The 17,217-nt window shown below is 33.8% G+C and overlaps 1 protein-coding gene across 1 annotated transcript in view; it reads right to left on the reverse strand.

The window, feature by feature from the left end:
* Positions 1 to 17,217, reverse strand: part of LOC139355391 (ankyrin repeat domain-containing protein 30B-like) — a 136,366-nt gene that overhangs the window by 95,647 nt on the left and 23,502 nt on the right. The window contains exons 10-15 of the mRNA XM_071068725.1: positions 15,712 to 15,740; positions 15,541 to 15,613; positions 10,037 to 10,067; positions 7,182 to 7,254; positions 870 to 948; positions 483 to 544 (exon numbers count right to left, since the gene is read on the reverse strand). Coding sequence (XP_070924826.1) covers positions 483 to 544; positions 870 to 948; positions 7,182 to 7,254; positions 10,037 to 10,067; positions 15,541 to 15,613; positions 15,712 to 15,740 — 347 coding nt within the window. The remainder of the gene's footprint in view (positions 1 to 482; positions 545 to 869; positions 949 to 7,181; positions 7,255 to 10,036; positions 10,068 to 15,540; positions 15,614 to 15,711; positions 15,741 to 17,217) is intronic.

A 17,217-nucleotide genomic window follows, 5' to 3' on the forward strand; every position in this document is an offset into this window, starting at 1 on the left:
ATATACTGGATAATCAAAATATACCAATACTTTCAAGTCCCAGGCATGATCTTTTCAAGTTCCAAGTTGAGCAAGACTAAGACTACAGTTTAAACTCTTTCTCCCTGAATCCAGTTAGAGCTTTTGTATATCTAGATATACATAGAATCATACATTTGCCCATAAATGAACGCAGATAAATTATTTAGTTTTTAGACAAATTTAACTTCAGAACTTGAATAGATTCCTGGTGCCTTCTAAGCCTTATTTTCTTTTGCACTATTCTACACTGGCTTCAAAATTAATACTGCAAATCAGCAGAATTGCACTATGCAACTGTTATCCACTTGGCACATGATTAAAAAGTACGTTCTGATAAATGCCAGAAAATAATTTCATATAGACACATGCAGAGGTGAGAAAATAAAGTCAAATCATCTTTCTATGTTTTAAGATTACTCATTACTTAAATTTTAAAATAACATCAACAACAATACACATACCTCAGAATCAGAAGGTGATTTTATATCTTCTTTTTGTCCTGATTCTGATGTGGGCATCTTATCTACAAAATGTTATTCACAGACACATATATGAGAACATTTATTACTGTAAAGTGTAAAAACATATACAAATCTATTTCCATTTATGAATATTTCAAAAATAAGAGTTAATAGCAAAAATAGAAATTCAAAATTGAAGCAGGTTCAGAAAAAAGAATTGATAGTATGAGAAAAGACAGCAGAAAGTATTTTTTTAAGTAGACATTGTTATTTGGTCTACAAAATTGTTTTCTAAATAATAGCATTTAAGCATAGAAAAATTTTCAGAGATATTCACTAAATTACCACTTTTATTATTTTGGCATAAAAAAATAAAATCGTCATTACTTTTTTGATCTTGTGGAGCTTGTTCAATAATGCCAATATCATTTTCTTGTTGTCCAGTTACTGTCTTTGTTGCTCCCTCCTATTACAAAAAACCGAAAAGCAACAACAAAAAAATCTTCAGAAAAAAATTGTATTTATTCACTCACTCACTCAATTTGTCAGACAAAACAAAACAAAAACATCCATTGTATCTATCAAATCACAGGCACTAACCTAGTAGAAGCAGAAAATACACACAGAAGATAAATTCTAGCTTACATTCAAGAAATGGTAGAGACATGTGAAAACAAATAAGAACAGAAAAACATAACTCACCAGTTCTACAATTTAAGTCAATAAAATACATAAGGGCATAAAGGAGAGAAAAATCAGTTTCACCTGAAAAGCACAGAAAATGCTGCCATAATGGGGCCATATTTGGAAGGACAGGCAAAGTGCAGAGTCAGGATACAAAGACTCTAGGTGCAACAGCATGTGCAAAATAATAAGGCATGAAACAACATGGCAACTGAGGGGTGCCAAAGTGATATGGTAAAACTAGAACACAGTCAGAGGAAATGAGTTGAAGAGAGAAAATGGGGCCAAACCATATAAGATATGTGTCGTGCTAGAATGTGTACTTAACCCTTCAGGTAATGGGTATCCGCTCAATATGCAGATGAGTTACATCATTACAAATATATTTTAGAAAGGTGACCCTTCCAGTGATGTAAAGATAGATGAACATGGGGAGATGGGGCAAAACTAGAAAGGAGTACTTCAAAATTATAGGTAGAGAGTTAATTACGGTAATAAGACATGGAAAATTATAAGAAGGTAGATAATACAAATTTTGGTGTGTGACTGGCTTGGTGACCTGGAGGAACGTTGAAGTGCAGGATGTGGGGGACGGTTAAAATGGAGGTTGAAGTGCTTGAGCATTTCATGGCTACTTCCTAGGTGTTATTTACTAGGATGGGGAAACCAGATGACTGAGTAGATTACAAAGAGTCAGAAAAGAGGCAGGAAAAGAATAAAAAAAAAAAAAAAAGATGCTTTCAGTTTGAGACCTCTAAGATTTGAGGCATCCAAGGGGCTTGGAAGAAAGATCTGGATAAATACATTTGGAGTATGAGTAGATAATCTACATGAGGAAAATTACATAGTGATAAGGAAATAAATATTTATAAGATAGACTAAATGGGTAGAATTAAGCAACACAAATCTACACAGACTGTTGAAATTTTGAAAATGAAATTAAAGGAGAGAGAAAAACGTGGGATTAAGTTTCTCAGTCATATATTTCCAAATTTGTTTCAAGAATATAATTTTATTTATATATGTAAATATTTATTTCTGAAATATTATTGCAATATGCATCTTTGAATTGAATGAAAACATTTAAATCTACAAGATTCTACAAAATGACCTATATAAAAACCTTGAAATTTTTAATTTTAGAAGAGAAATGCTTACCCATAGAATTATGAGGCATTTTTAAGTACTACTATAAAGTGAGATAGAAATGTGAAACCCTGCTTTAAAATTCACATGCTTTTCTTATGTTCCTGTAAACAATATAATACTAGCTCAAATTGCCTACTTATACCATATAGGATGGTAGTTTAAAATTGGAGAAAAGATCTCACATAAAGAAAATTAAGCAATAATTATTCAAGTTCAAGATTTAATAGTTTTTATGTATATCTATGATTGTCAAGCACAATTCAGTATTCACAGGAGAAGTGAAGAAAGAAACTAAAAAATTCAAATCAACAGGATTCCTGAGTTTTAGAAATAAACAAATGTATGTGCAAGGTTTGATAATTATGAACACTAAAGTTAATAAGGCTTCCTGGAAATAATATAAAATATCCCCATTGCAAGAGATATTTTAAGAGTAAAAACAATTCTTCCGATGTTAAGTTTGTATACTCTGTTAACAATCTTCCCTCACATATGATTCTATGATAATAGGCACTTTACTTTTAAAAAATCCACAAATATTGAATACATTCATTTGTTGTGTGTATATAATACCACTACATACATACTATGAACAAAAGATATCAGAATATTTTTAGAGATTAATAATTTCTACATGTATTTCTTTGAGAGTGTTCTAGCTTAAAAGTGATTTTAAAAAAGTGATTAAAAATTTAAGAGACACAGAATAAGAACATTGTTCATATGATCAGAAAATGTAATTTTAATAACAAGCTTAAATAAAATGCTTATTTATTTATACTCTATTATCAAAAATATTCAAAACAGCTACCACGGTTACATCAAAGAGTAAGATAAATTAGTTAAATAACCTAAGAATATGTCAAACATTAAATTAGAAATCTTAAACCAGAAACCAAAGAGTCAAAAATTGATAATTCACAATAAGGCTGACAAGGCCTAAAACAGATTTCACTTTGCATTCTACATTAATATGACTAAATTAAATATAAAACGTAAAGTTAATAAAAGAAGTGAGAATTAAATTTTCGTTCCTTGTTTATAATTTTTTTTTTTTTTTTTTTGAGACAGAGTCTGGCTCTGTTGCCCAGGCTGGAGTGCAGTGGTGCAATCTTGGCTTACTGCAAGCTCCACCGCCCGGGTTCATGCCATTCTCCTGCCTCAACCTCCCGAGTAGCTGAGACTACAGGTGCCCGCCACCACGCCCGGCTAATTTTTTTCTATTTTTTAGTGGAGACAGGGTTTCACCATGTTAGCCAGGATGGTCTCGATCTCCTGACCTCATTATCTGCCTGCCTTAGCCTCCCAAAGTGCTGGGATTACAGGTGTGAGCCACCGCGCCCGGCCATTTATAAATTTTTTGTTGACACAGTATAAATGTACATGTTTTGGGGGTACATATTATCACTTAATACATTCACATAATCAAAACAGAATAATTGAGATATTAATCACCATAAGTATTTATCTTTCCTATATATTAGAAACATTCAAATTATTCTCTACTAGGTATTTTAAAGAGTACAATAAATTGCTCTTACCTATAGTTATTCTTATATTTTCTTTCAGCCTTTTATTAAAATCAGCTACAAGTCACTCAAAAACACCTGAGCCGTAATTTATTACCTGGCTATGTTTTCTAATTTTTTATTTTAAATCATTTATATAATATCTTTTATTCTAGAGGGTTCCTGCTCTCATTTAAACAACTTTTTTGTTCTTTTTTTAATAATAATCTGTGTCATCTTGACTCTCTCATGGAGTCTCTATGTTTATCTTACCCTTCTTCAATGAATTATTTCATTTCACCCCGTTCATGTAATTTATTATTATAGAAATATGGTGGTATCCATCAATGAATGAATTATTTCATTTCACCCCTTCATATAATTTATTATTATAGAAATATGATGGTATCCATTAGATTATTATTGTTCTTTTTTCTTTTTCTTTTTTTTTTTTTTTTTTTGAGATGGAGTCTCGTTCTGTCTCCCAGGCTAGAGTGGTGCAATCTCTGCTCACTGCAAGCTCCGCCTCCCTGACTCACGCCATTCTCCTGCCTCAGCCTCCTGAGTAGCTGGGACTACAGGCGCCCGCCACCACACCTGGTTAATTTTTTGTATTTTTAGTAGAGACGGGGTTTCACCATGTTAGCCAGGATGGTCTCGATCTCCTGACCTCGTGATCTACCCACCTGGGCTTCCCAAGTCCTAGGATTACAGGCGTCAGCCACCGCACTCGGCCCCTAGATTATTTTTTTAACCAAAATAACCTAGGACAAAAATTTACCCTTACAAAGTTTATAATATTATAGAAATAATTAAAATTTAAAAAGTTAAATTACATGTTATATTTTGGAATATCTCTTCACAGTTGTATTAATTACCTCTTGTGTGGAAAAATGTGAGACTTTAGTTTTTAATAGTACCTTATTTAACTGGGTTTGCATTGAAATGGTATGGGTTGTTTCTCTTCTGTGTGGCAAAAAGCTAAGTATAAATAATTGTATAAATTCTGCTTCTTCCAAGAAACAGAGAAAGAAAGAGTAAATCATGGGGAAGGCAATGATTGATTAATGAAAATCCTGTATAGCAACTAAATAGAAACCTGTAAATAAATATGCTGACAATGGAGACAGTGATGCCCTCTCAAAAGCAGACACTGAAAAAATGTATTCTGTGAGAAAAAAAGTCTGGGGTAAATCATTTTTAAAAAGGTGAAAGAGGGAGAAACAAACAAGAGACCTTACCAATCAAGTATAGCTTCAGTCATGAAAGAAAATGAAAAACAACTACTATAAGACATGTGATGAAATACATAAAATACAGACTTTTGTTCATAACATATTCCTATAATGCCGATCAGTATTTACACTATAATTAGTTATTTTGTTAATACCTGTGTAATAAAGATTTAAATTTTATTATTATATAAGAAGACACCAAATTAGTTAAACATGGTCGTCAGCCAATACCTAAAAGCGAGAATTTTCTTACTACAGAGAGAGAAAAAATTTAAAAAGGAATGTTTCATAAACTTTTCACCTGAAGAAAGTATTGGTAATAAGAATTTTAGAGTAACGTATTCCTTAAAAATATATGTTTAATAGAACATGACTTTCGGCCGGGCTCAGTGGCTCACGCTGTAATCCCAGCACTTTGGGAGGCCCAGGAGGACAAATCATGAGGTCAAGAGATTGAGACCATCCTGGTCAACAGGGTAAAATCCTGTCTCTACTAAAATTACAAAAATAAAGTGGGCGTGGTGGCACGTGCCTGTAGTACCAGCTACACAGGAGGCTAAGGCAGGAGAACTGCTCGAACCTGGAAGATGGAGGAGGAAGTGAGCCGAGATCGTGCCACTGCACTCTAGCCTGCATGACAGAGGGAGACCCCGTTTCAAAAAAAAAAAAAGAGCATGAGTTGAGACTAAATTCATTAATTTTTTTTTTTTAATCTAAACTCCACTTGGAAGATACTGGAAAATACAGCGTAACCTTCTTTCTTTTTTACTACATGTCACTGATTGTCTTATTTAAGACATATTTTCTCAAGATAACTTACATGAATTTATGCATTCTAAATATTAAAAGACAATATAAATTTAAACCATATTTTAGAAATGAATTAGATTTAATTTTAAGATATATTATGCATATTATCTTACTTGTAACATTCCGTAACATAAAAATTCATTTGTCTGCTTATTTATTCACATTGAAAACCTCTTAAAATGCTTTTTATAGGCAAGACTGTATTCTGGGTACACAAGGATGCACGCAAGTATGTTTTCTAACTTGCGGTATCTCATAGTGATGCAAGAGCTTCAAAACAATTATGTAAACAACTAAATACAAAATCTTCTGAAATTGAAAATTTTCAAATGTGATCATAGATCCTAGAACAATATGTTTAAAAACTGCAATTTAAAAATTCTGAAATTAAAATCTTGCCATATGCTTATTAAGAGTCTCTAATTCCAGAACTGGTTGTTTAATTGGGGTAAAACCTGCGTTCTTCATTTAGATGAAGACTTTAAAGTATACTTTTAATTAAGTAACTTAGAAAACACACTGGCATCCCTTAATAATACAGATTCTGAGAAAGAGAATTTACATTTCTAAATTTCTACTATTATTTTTTAAATTAGAGATAAGGTCTCATTATGTTGCCCACACTGGTCTCAAACTCTTGGGCTCAAGCAATCCTCCTGCATCAGCCTCCTTGGTAGCTGGAACTACAGGCATGCACCACCATGCCCAAATAAATTTTCACAACTTCTAATATTATTTTGGTGTATTTAAAGAACCAAGAAGAGAAACTGAGACAAAGCTCTCTCCTATAAACTACGTAATATCAAAATAATAAGTGCAAAAAAACCTATATGCTATGTGGCACAGTTTTGGAACTGAACAGTATCAGAGAGATTCCTTGATTACTATAATAAGTAACGTGATCCATTAAAGACAAATTTAAGCATGAAGTTTTTTTTTTTAAGTTACAATAGGATAATTTTAAAACTCACAGTAAGTACACTTATCCAAATAAAAATTTACCAGATTTTATATATTCTTTACTGTGGAAAAGTTTTTTCTAATATAATGTTCCTGTCACTATATATTCTCCAGCCCATTCCTTTTTTGGGCCCTCACAACCTCAAAGTATTTACCAAACATTTGTTATTTACTAAAGTAAAAAAAAAGTTTAAATCAACTACTCATATTTTATATAAAATGTTCTTATCTGACCAACTTTATATTGCCAACATGAAATAATGATACTTACAGCACTGCAAAACATGAAAAGTAAATACTATACAGAACTAGATTCCAACTGAGAAAATCAACTTCACAAGTGACCATTTTACCTTGGTAGCAAGATTAAAGTCTTCCTCAAGTTTTGTAGACTGTGAATTTTCAATAGTCTGTTTGCCAAAATGACTTTAGAGAAAAAAGATGTAACATAAATGAGCAAATTCACATATTTTAAAAATAAAATCTGCTAGTACATATCTTGGTGCTCACTTTAAAAAATGAAAACAAAAAGCAAAATCTGGGAAAAGATCAGTCCTCTGTATATTAAATCATGTTTCTTGGTAAAATTAAAATATGCCCTCTGTTTTTAAAAAATATCTTAGTTACATATTTTTGACTCTTCCTCCCCAACCTATAACATTCAATGAACACTCACTCTTAGCTTCATAAAAAATAGTGACAGCCAATATAATTGGCATACCCTGAATATAATTTGTCCTCACAAACTGTCCTCAATGATGAACTAGAAATCTACTTAATAACTGACATAACTTTTGATATCTAAACCGGAACAAACTTGATAACCTAAAATGAGGAAGAAAGACACAGTTACCATATCCCTTTTCCATTATCTATCTCTGATTCAAAGACTAATCTGTGTCACAGGAAAATGACATTCTTTGTTTCTCAGCAAAAAACCCACTTAAGAATGCCTTGTTGCTTCCCTTCACCCTAAAACACTAGAGAGGGTGCCCTGAAATATTTGAAATGTTGAAAAGCTGAACCTACAAATGTCAAATCACAAATGTATATTTCTTATTAGAAATATTTTTCTCAACAAAAAGTGAAACTGTAAAAATAATAAAATCTAACTACTTATTTTATACTTGTCCTTCCCTGTTCAGGGCTACAACAACTAGCAAAACCTTAAAAATCTTTGTACTTATTCCCAAGGAGAGAGACTGCTAGAAAAACTGAGTCCTGATAATTGGATTTCTCTAATAACCGTATATACACAGAGAGAAAGATCTGGAAGTGGGAGCCACTATATATAGTGAAAGTGTCTCTCACTTCCACATCTTTCTTCTGCAGGGCTTCATGGCAGTCTCCAACCTTTAAATATTCAGCTCATCAAAGCACAGATTACTGAAAAGATAAATTCAATGACCAGCCAAGAAGCTCTGTATTTACCTGTTCCTGGAAAACAACTAAATGGAGTCTCAGTCAGTCATTCACCTCCCCCATAAGCATGTTACCAAAAACCCAATTGAAGCTCCCTGACTTATTTGCCAGCCAATCTTACCCCTGCTTTACATGTACATGGGTAGGACATTAGAGGCTTGGAAAAAGAGGCAAAGGGGAGGGGACACTTGCCCTGGGCCACAGATCTGTGTAATTCAGCAACCTTCAATCTCCTAGCATTCAAGGGGCTCTAAGCCTCTCCAGTGAGATTTGGGGTGAAAGAACAGAATAGCACATTTCTATCTGATCGTAGAGACTTTTTTTTTTTTTTTTTTTTTTTACCCTTTCAACAGAAATCTTGAAGTTTGTCCATTCCTCCAATTAAACAAGCAAAAAAGCAGTGACCTATTCAGGACTTCTTTTGTACCATATTTAATATGCCTTTCTAGATAACTCCCAATATCTACTGTGTTTGTTCTAATTTATCTTCATTAAACTTGTCATAAGATCCAACATTCTGATCTCTTTGGTAAAACCCTTACTCCTACCAATCCTGGGATTATTTCTCTTCAGACTTGGCCTTTCCCTGCTAATTCTCTTGTTACCTACTTCCACTGGGTTCTCCAGCTAATTCCATTCTTATCCTTTTCAATTTGTTTAATTCGACCCATTTCCTCTTCCTTTCTATTATTCAAACACTCACTTACATGGTGATATAAAAACAAGAGTAATGGGCTTTGAAATGAGTTTAAATATTACTTGTTACCTCCTATATTTAAATAGGTCACTTTGAGTTTCAGACTCTCCATCTGAACAACCATTTTTCCAGGATATTAAATACAGGTTGAAATATGAAAGTATTTTGATTAGTCTCCAAGAGTCCTTAAAATCCTAAAATTTCATGTACTTTTAATTTTACCTATAGAAAAATGGGGCTGGTACAAAGCAATAAAATAATAGAAGAAAAGAACACCAAGGAAAGCAGAGAAGAAAGTAATCAGGAAAAGATCATAGAAAAGTCATGGAAGAAGAAAAAAAGACTCTAGCAAAAAAAAAAGAAGAGTTCATGCAACTAGGCAGGGTACTACTTTGAAGAAAAACTAAGCTGGGAAGTCAGTAAACCGAGAAATCTATAAGAAATAGCCTCTAAATATGATTAACATATTTCTACATAGATATTCTCCAATAAGAGTAAAATAATTCATCTATAGGACTTACCTGGTCTCGCTTATGAAACAAAAACCTATGTCTTGTCACCACAACTAAGTCAGATCTGCTCTAAAAACTTTGATGATAAAAACAAGGTACTGGTCTACCTCTTTAACTCTTAAACATGTTAGAACAAAGTCTTGGATTAACCAGTGTTCTAAGGGAAATCTCTAAAAAGAGTTAACATATGACAAAATGTGACTTTGTGAATTCATCCCATCTGAACCTGGACCTTGATCCTAATGATGCACAGGTATCCATCAATCTGTGCTGAGGGGCAAGAGAAGGGATTTGGGAGCAAGGTAGGCTGATGGCAAACTCAAGGGTCAGTTACTTTTTAGCTATGAAATCATAGACCAATTAATCAACCTCTCTGAACCACATTTGACTGACTACTACAAAGTAGGTGATAGTAGCACAGATGTTTTACAAAACTGTGTGATGACTATGTGAGATGATAAATATTAAGCACATAATATGTTGTCTAGCCCAGAGTAGAATACTCAACAGATAGTGATTTCTTTCCTCTATATGTTCTGAGTTAAAATATACGTTTTAAAAAACCATAAAGTCTTACCTGAATATAGACTCTACAGAACTCACATGCACTATTAAAGAGAAAAAGTAAAATACATTAAATCAACAAATATAGATAGAAAATACAGAATATTAAAAACATAAGAGGGCATGATGGCACATGCCTGTAATCCCAGCTACTTGGGAAGGTGAGGCAGGAGGATCACCGGAGGAGCCCAGGAGTCTGAAAGTAGCCTGGGAGACATCATGATACTTTAACTTAATTTAAAAGAATCATGCACACTTTCATGCATGATCCAGATATTGTATAAAAAAGCATAATACTCAGATGCTTTGTTATAAAGACTGAGATAATTTGATATACAGCATTCCTTTGGGACAATACATTAAGACTATAGTAAAACTATTATTAAGTATACTACTGGTAGAAAATTGATGCATTAAGAACTATTATTTCCCCTCCTTTATAGTTCTCAAATGAGAGGAAAAATCGAATTTAGCACAATTTGATATCTAAAAGTGAACTACAGTGTACAATAGCCATAATGCAAACAGAATCCTATAAGACTGACAGAAAATTGTATTATTAGCAGAATTAGTATAAGTGGACAGTGTCAACCTTAGAAAGTATAATTTCTAGACAAATGAACTCGGAGCAGTTAGAACAGAGGATACAGTAGTCTCTCTTGATCTGTTCTACTTATAGAAAGAAACACACACACATGATTTCCCTCTGCTTTCACACCACAAACATCAAAACAGAAGACTTCTGCGACCAAATGTTTGGAGGATTTTCTCCACCAACAAGTAGGCAATCAATTCTGTAGCAGAAACCAGCTGGTTGTCCTCTATTCAATTCCAACACTATCTGTCTAGAAATAGTCTCAGATTCCACAGGTTGAAGGCTCAGTCTCACAAGACTGCCCTCCCATACCAATTGCAAATCTGTGTCTCTGAAACTTCTAACCAGCTGATTTCAAGTTGGGGTTCTCAAGACTCCCTCTTTGGGTTTGATTAACATGCTAGAGTGCCCCAAAGATGAAGGGAAACACATTTACCAGTTTATTATAAAGGGTATCACAAAGGAGACACATGAATAGATGCATATGGCAAGTTATGGGGGAAGGGGCATGGAGCTTCCATGCCCTCCCAGGGCACATCAGCCTCCAAATACTTCCATACATTCAGCTTTCTGGAAGGTCTTTGATCCCAGTCATTCTGGGTTCTTAAGAAAGCTTTATTACATAGGCATGAATGAAAAAATCTGCGGCCACTGGTAATTGACCTTATCTTCAGCTCCTGTCACCTCCTAGGAGGTTTAGGGGTGGGGCTGAAAGTCCCAACACTCTAATCATGCCTTGTTCTTTTTTGTGACAAGCTCCTTTCCTGAAGCTATCTAGGGACTGTCAGTTATCACTCAATTATTAGCATACAAAGACATCACTTTGGAGATTCTAAACATTTTATGAGTTGTATGCCACAAAACAGTGTGGAAGACCAAACATATACTTCACAATATAATATTGAAGGTTTGGATTTCTGTGACTTCAGCTACTTGTGGCCAACTGTAGTCCAAAATATTAAATGGGGGATTCCAGAAATATACAAGTCATAAGTCTTAAATAGTGTGTCATTCTAAGGAATATGATGAAATATTAAGACACCCTGTTGCATCTCACCCAGGTCATGAGTCATCCCTTTGTATATGCTATCTGCCCATTAGTCATCAAAATGGTCTGTTCCTGAATCCCAACCATCAACACTATCATGGCTCAATGATCCAGGGTCACATAAAGCAGATGATCCTCCTTCTGATGTGTAGTCAGATAGCCAGAAATAATTAGTAGCCTAACACCACATGACAACTCCTACCTCATTCTCCTGACTTCATCTCATCACATAGGCATTATATCATCTCACAATTATCATATGAGTGAGAAGGGTGAGTACAATACAAGACACTTTGAGAGACCACATTCACTTAACTTTGATTATAATATATTGTTATTGTTTTATTTTATTATGAGTTATTGTTAATCTCTTTCTGTGCCTAATTTATGAATTAAACTTTATCAGAAATATTCATGTATAGAAAAAATATGAATGTATAAGGTTCCATACTATCCACAGTTTCAGACATTCACTGGGTGTCTTAGAAAATATCCCCTGTGGATAAGGGTGAATTACTGTACTGTTCACGTGTGTATGTGTGTGTGTGTGTGAGAGAGAGAGAGAGACAGAGAGAGAGAGAGACAACACAGATCTCCACTCTCCACAAGAAACACATAAAAAAACAGCACTTTTCCTCACACATGACCCTTAGCTTTTGACAATTCTGGAAAAATGCTGGCACATGTACTCTCCAGTCTAGACAATTTTCCAGACCCTGTGTATGTTGGCTGCTTCAGTTACAAAAAGTTAGGTAGGATCATGGGAAATTTCTTCTTGGACACCAGAAACATTAACCACATCAATAGTACACTTAAGAACTCTAAAAGAATTCTTTTGAACAGATTACCACTGAAAAACTTGTAAGTTAAATCCAATTGACTTTTCAGTAATCTCATGAAATTCTCACATTTAAAAGAAATTTGCAACATCACTTTCTCTGACTGCTCTCCTACTTTTCATTAGCCACTGCTCAGTCACCTTTACCAAGTCCTTTGACTCTGTAAAATGTTGATAGTCCCAGGGTTTTGTCAATGGCTTTCTTCTTATTCTACATCTTCTGCATAATGGATAAGCTCATTGAGATCTATGGCTTTGCCTAATAATTGTAATAAAATTATTCTAGGCCTGCATCTCCAACCATAGTACTATCTCCAGCTACAAACACCTATAATCCAATTACTTATTGAAAATATCCCACATAAATGTTTCATTAAACTCAATATGTAAAGAAAACTTCGGTCTGTTCCATGACTGTTTGCACTTCTCTGTTGACCTGACAGTTTCCTACTCCTTCCCCATGAGCATTGTAAATGCTAATGCACAATGTGGAAACTTATGAATGACCTGAGATTTTTTTCTGTCCCCTAGCTTTTTAAACTCAATAATCAGTAAATCATATTAACTATACCTATTTTCTGCCTTTGCTTAATCTTTCCATTGCCACTGGAAATACAAACTTATTTTATATTTATATTTCCTAGTCAGAAATGGCCCCTTAACTGATGGCTTTCACAGGGAAAAAGAAACCCTACTTGTCAGGGATCAGAAAAAGTGATTAGAAAAATATTTATAAAGATAGTTACAGGAAATAGACACAAACCTTCTTGGAAGGCCGTGGTTAGAGGTTTGCACAACTTCAGTAAATGATTTGGCTGAAAGCAGCCTAATCCTCTTTACTGTGAGTGGACAGCAATGGAGCAAATAACTAGGGAATGTGGAGGAGTTTATCTAAATAGCTTGTTTACTCATATGGTCCTAAGACCAAACTTTGATCATCCGAGGGTGCATGATTGCTTTGTACTGGGGGGTCAGCAGTGTTAATTACCCTCTAGTGGTGTTGACTTGAGACCTTTGTCTCAAGGAATTCATGGTTATGGAATTCCAAATTCAGCTTACCAAATGGTTTTTAGACAAAGTTTTATTGGAATACAGTCATGCCTATTTCCTCACACATTATCTATGACTGCTTTCATCCTACAATGGTAGAGTTGAAAAGCCGTGATAGGGACCACATCACCTAACATATTTCCTATTTGGCCCTTTACAGGAAAGGTTTGCCAATCTCTGGTTTATACCATGACCAGAATGCCCTGATACTTAATCTAATCTTGTGACTCCCCTACTCAAACATTTCCAATGCATCTCTGCAGAAAATATTGCTGGCTTCCTATACGTAGCCATTATTTATTCTTTCTTGCTATAGAAACACAAGTATATTCATATATTTATTATTCCATTACCCCCATCTCATCTACAAAATGAGAAACCATTATTCTAAGCTAATCACAGTAAAAACACTTGCATTTCTAGTGACTGGTTTACAAATGAGTATGTGTACTAGGGAGGCTGAGGCAGGAGAATTGCTTGAGTGCAGGAGGCGGAGGTGGTAGTGAGCCGAGATCATGCCATTGCACTCCAGCCTGGGCGACAGAGTGAGACTGTCTCCAAAAACATAAATACTTAAAATGCATTCCTGTGTTTTAAATATTTAACTATTTAAGTCAGGTTAAAGCAAAAAGCAAACATGCAAAACTAAAATGTAAGACCGTTTCATCATTAAGGATACGTTTATCATTTGACATCCATGAAGTGTATATCTGGTTTTAAAAAGCAAATTTAACTTCTGATCTCAGCATCCCTAAAGTTCACATTTCATGCAGAGGGTCCAACAAACTCGAATCATACTTTGGGAAGTCACCATTTTCACTCATGTTTAGAAGTGTACCCTGGATCATTTCAGATCTAACATGTTGTAATACCATAGCTCCAATAATCTGTGGGTCACAGTTCGAATTGTTAGTGGAATGTATGATTGCACAAGGAAATACTTTAAATATTTTAGTTTTAATTTCTAATAACTAAAAAAAATAGATAAAACTAACTTAAAGACTCTGAAATCTGCATGTTTTCATTTTATTTATTATTAATCAGCATGAAATTGTGTAATTAACTATGGTGCAGTCATACAATGGAATTTTATAAAGAACCTAATATTAAAAAACACAGTTAATTGTGTCCATTATGGATGTCTCTAAAAATTATAATGCTGATCAAAAAAGAACATTGCTGAACATGACACTGTACAACCATGTACGCATTGGAAGTTGAAAAAAAACTACATATTAAATATGACCATGTAACGTGTTGTAAAATGTTTAAACATGCATAAGAATAGTTTTCAAAACTGGTTTAGAATACTGGTTACTTCTAGGCAATAAATGGTAGTTGTGTAAAAAGACTCTAAAGCCAAATGCTTCAGAATCACAGTTGTATGAAAAAGTGTGTTTATCAAATAGTCATAAAGAAATGATTAATTATTTTCCTCATCTTTACAAGGTAAAGGTACCACTCACAAAAACAGACACACACAGGCACCCACACAGACACACACACACACAAAGAGTTCAGTAATCAGAGTTACTGATTTTCTTAGGATTCTCAAAGTGACAACACTGAAATGAGGTAATTAATGTTAAAACACAATTGTTATATCAGTAAAATAAATGTTCCCCAAAGTAAACTGTGGAATTTGAATTAAGCTTAGAAGAACTAAAAAAAAAAAAAAAAAAAAAAAAGTAGAGTTTCAAAATTCACCTTCTTAAATCTTTAATACAAATTCAAAATAGAAAACATTACAGTTTCAGGATACAAAAGTAGAAACAACTGAGATTAAGGCAACATTTTTAAAAAAATACTATTGAAAATTACTGTTCTTGTAATATCAGTTTTTCAAACATAAACATCATTATTGCCATTATTTAGATCAAATCTTTTCATCAAAGTTGAAAAAAATAAAGCATTAGGGATAGAAAGACTATCAAAATATCCAATATTGAAATATTCATCTTTTCATAGTTAAATTGAAAAATTTACCCGGTCTCAACGTTTGTTCATTCTTCCATTCGAAGGCTTCATTTGGAACAGAGTTTTGCATGTCAACAGCAGGCTAAATGGGTTTGGAAGCAAAATGATTAATAAAGAATGTATACTTCACAAAATACGTAGTTAATAAGTCATTCAAAATGAAATTATAAAATTCAATACCTTAAAGTCAGAGGGCTTTTCAGGAAACTCTAAAAAGCAAAAGAGATTTATTATCAATCATAGGTAAATATGACAAAACCAACCACAAATGAATGCAATGACAGTATCTAATTGAGTCCTCTTGCTCAGCTTTGAGAATTATTCCTTTAGGTTTAGGGGGCTTTTCTTTTGGTTTCTTTCTTTAGGATACTCACATGACAGAAATACACTGAAGAAAATATAAATAGAGGTTTCACAGATCATGCAGTTAAGACTTCAAAAGCGAGATTGTGTTTCACGTGTAAAAAGAGTTGATATAAGAAAATAAATGTCAAAGCTGAACATGGAATGCTACACCATATACTAAAAGAAACACATTAGAATCATTTATATTATTCTATTCATCATGTTCTTTAATGTGGCCTATCTTTGGAAAGGTATATAGTTACGATGAGAGTTCAGTTGAATTTAGAATTGACATCTCATCAGTGAAGTGCCATGAATTGATCAGCTTGGATAAATACTTAGGTCATTATACTAAATATAAACATTCATTGTTTTCCATAACCGTATGGTGTAATCATATGCCTACATTTCTGTATCCTCTAGTGTATCCATCTGAATGCTTCTTGATCCATTCATGCAAGAAGATGTGTAAAACTCATCATGGAAATAATTTACAATAAACTTTCAATATTGATATATTTATATATAAATTAACTGCAAGAGATATATTAAACATAAATAACTTTTATATTGTTAAGTCACCACAGTATTTATTTTAAAAAGCAATCTTATTATTCAAGTATAAATTCAGTATATTTTTAGTTCCTATAAATCGTCTGATTTTGTGTATCGTTAGTCTATAATAAATTTTTGTGGAATGGCAATTTTATCAAAACAACTCTTTTTTTTTTTTTTTTTTGAGACAGAATCTCGCTTTGTCACCCAGGCTGCAGTGCAGTGGTGCGATCTCGGCTCACTGCAAGCTCCAGCTCCCGGGTTCAGGCTATTCTCCTGCCTCAGCCTCCCGAGTAGCTGGAACTACAGGCACCTGCCACCACGCCTGGCTAATTTTTTGTACTTTTAGTAGACATGGGGTTTCACCATATTAGCCAGGATGGTCTCCATTTGCTGACCTCGTGATCCGCCCACCTCACCCTCCCAAAGTGCTGGGATTACAGGCATAAGCCACCGCATCTGGCCAAAACAACTCATTTTCTTAAAAATAAAGCCAATGTTCTTACTTTCAAATATATTTCATTTGAATAGATAATATCAACTAAATATATATTTGTCATGAGTGATTGTAATAGCGAAACCTAGTGAGACCAAGATATTCTAAGAAGTGAGGAAAGTCAGAAAATAAGGAAGAGAAAAGGACTATAAAAGGGAATGAAGACTAAGGAAGACAGAGAGTACAGGGAGTTTATGAAGGAACAAGAAGCAGAGCTATAATTTTCTGACAAGTTTTGGTACTGGAGGATCATTTTATATTCTTGCCATCTTTCTAACCATGATCTATCT

Source organism: Macaca nemestrina, chromosome 9 (genome assembly GCF_043159975.1).
Source record: "Macaca nemestrina isolate mMacNem1 chromosome 9, mMacNem.hap1, whole genome shotgun sequence".
NCBI lineage: Eukaryota > Metazoa > Chordata > Mammalia > Primates > Cercopithecidae > Macaca > Macaca nemestrina.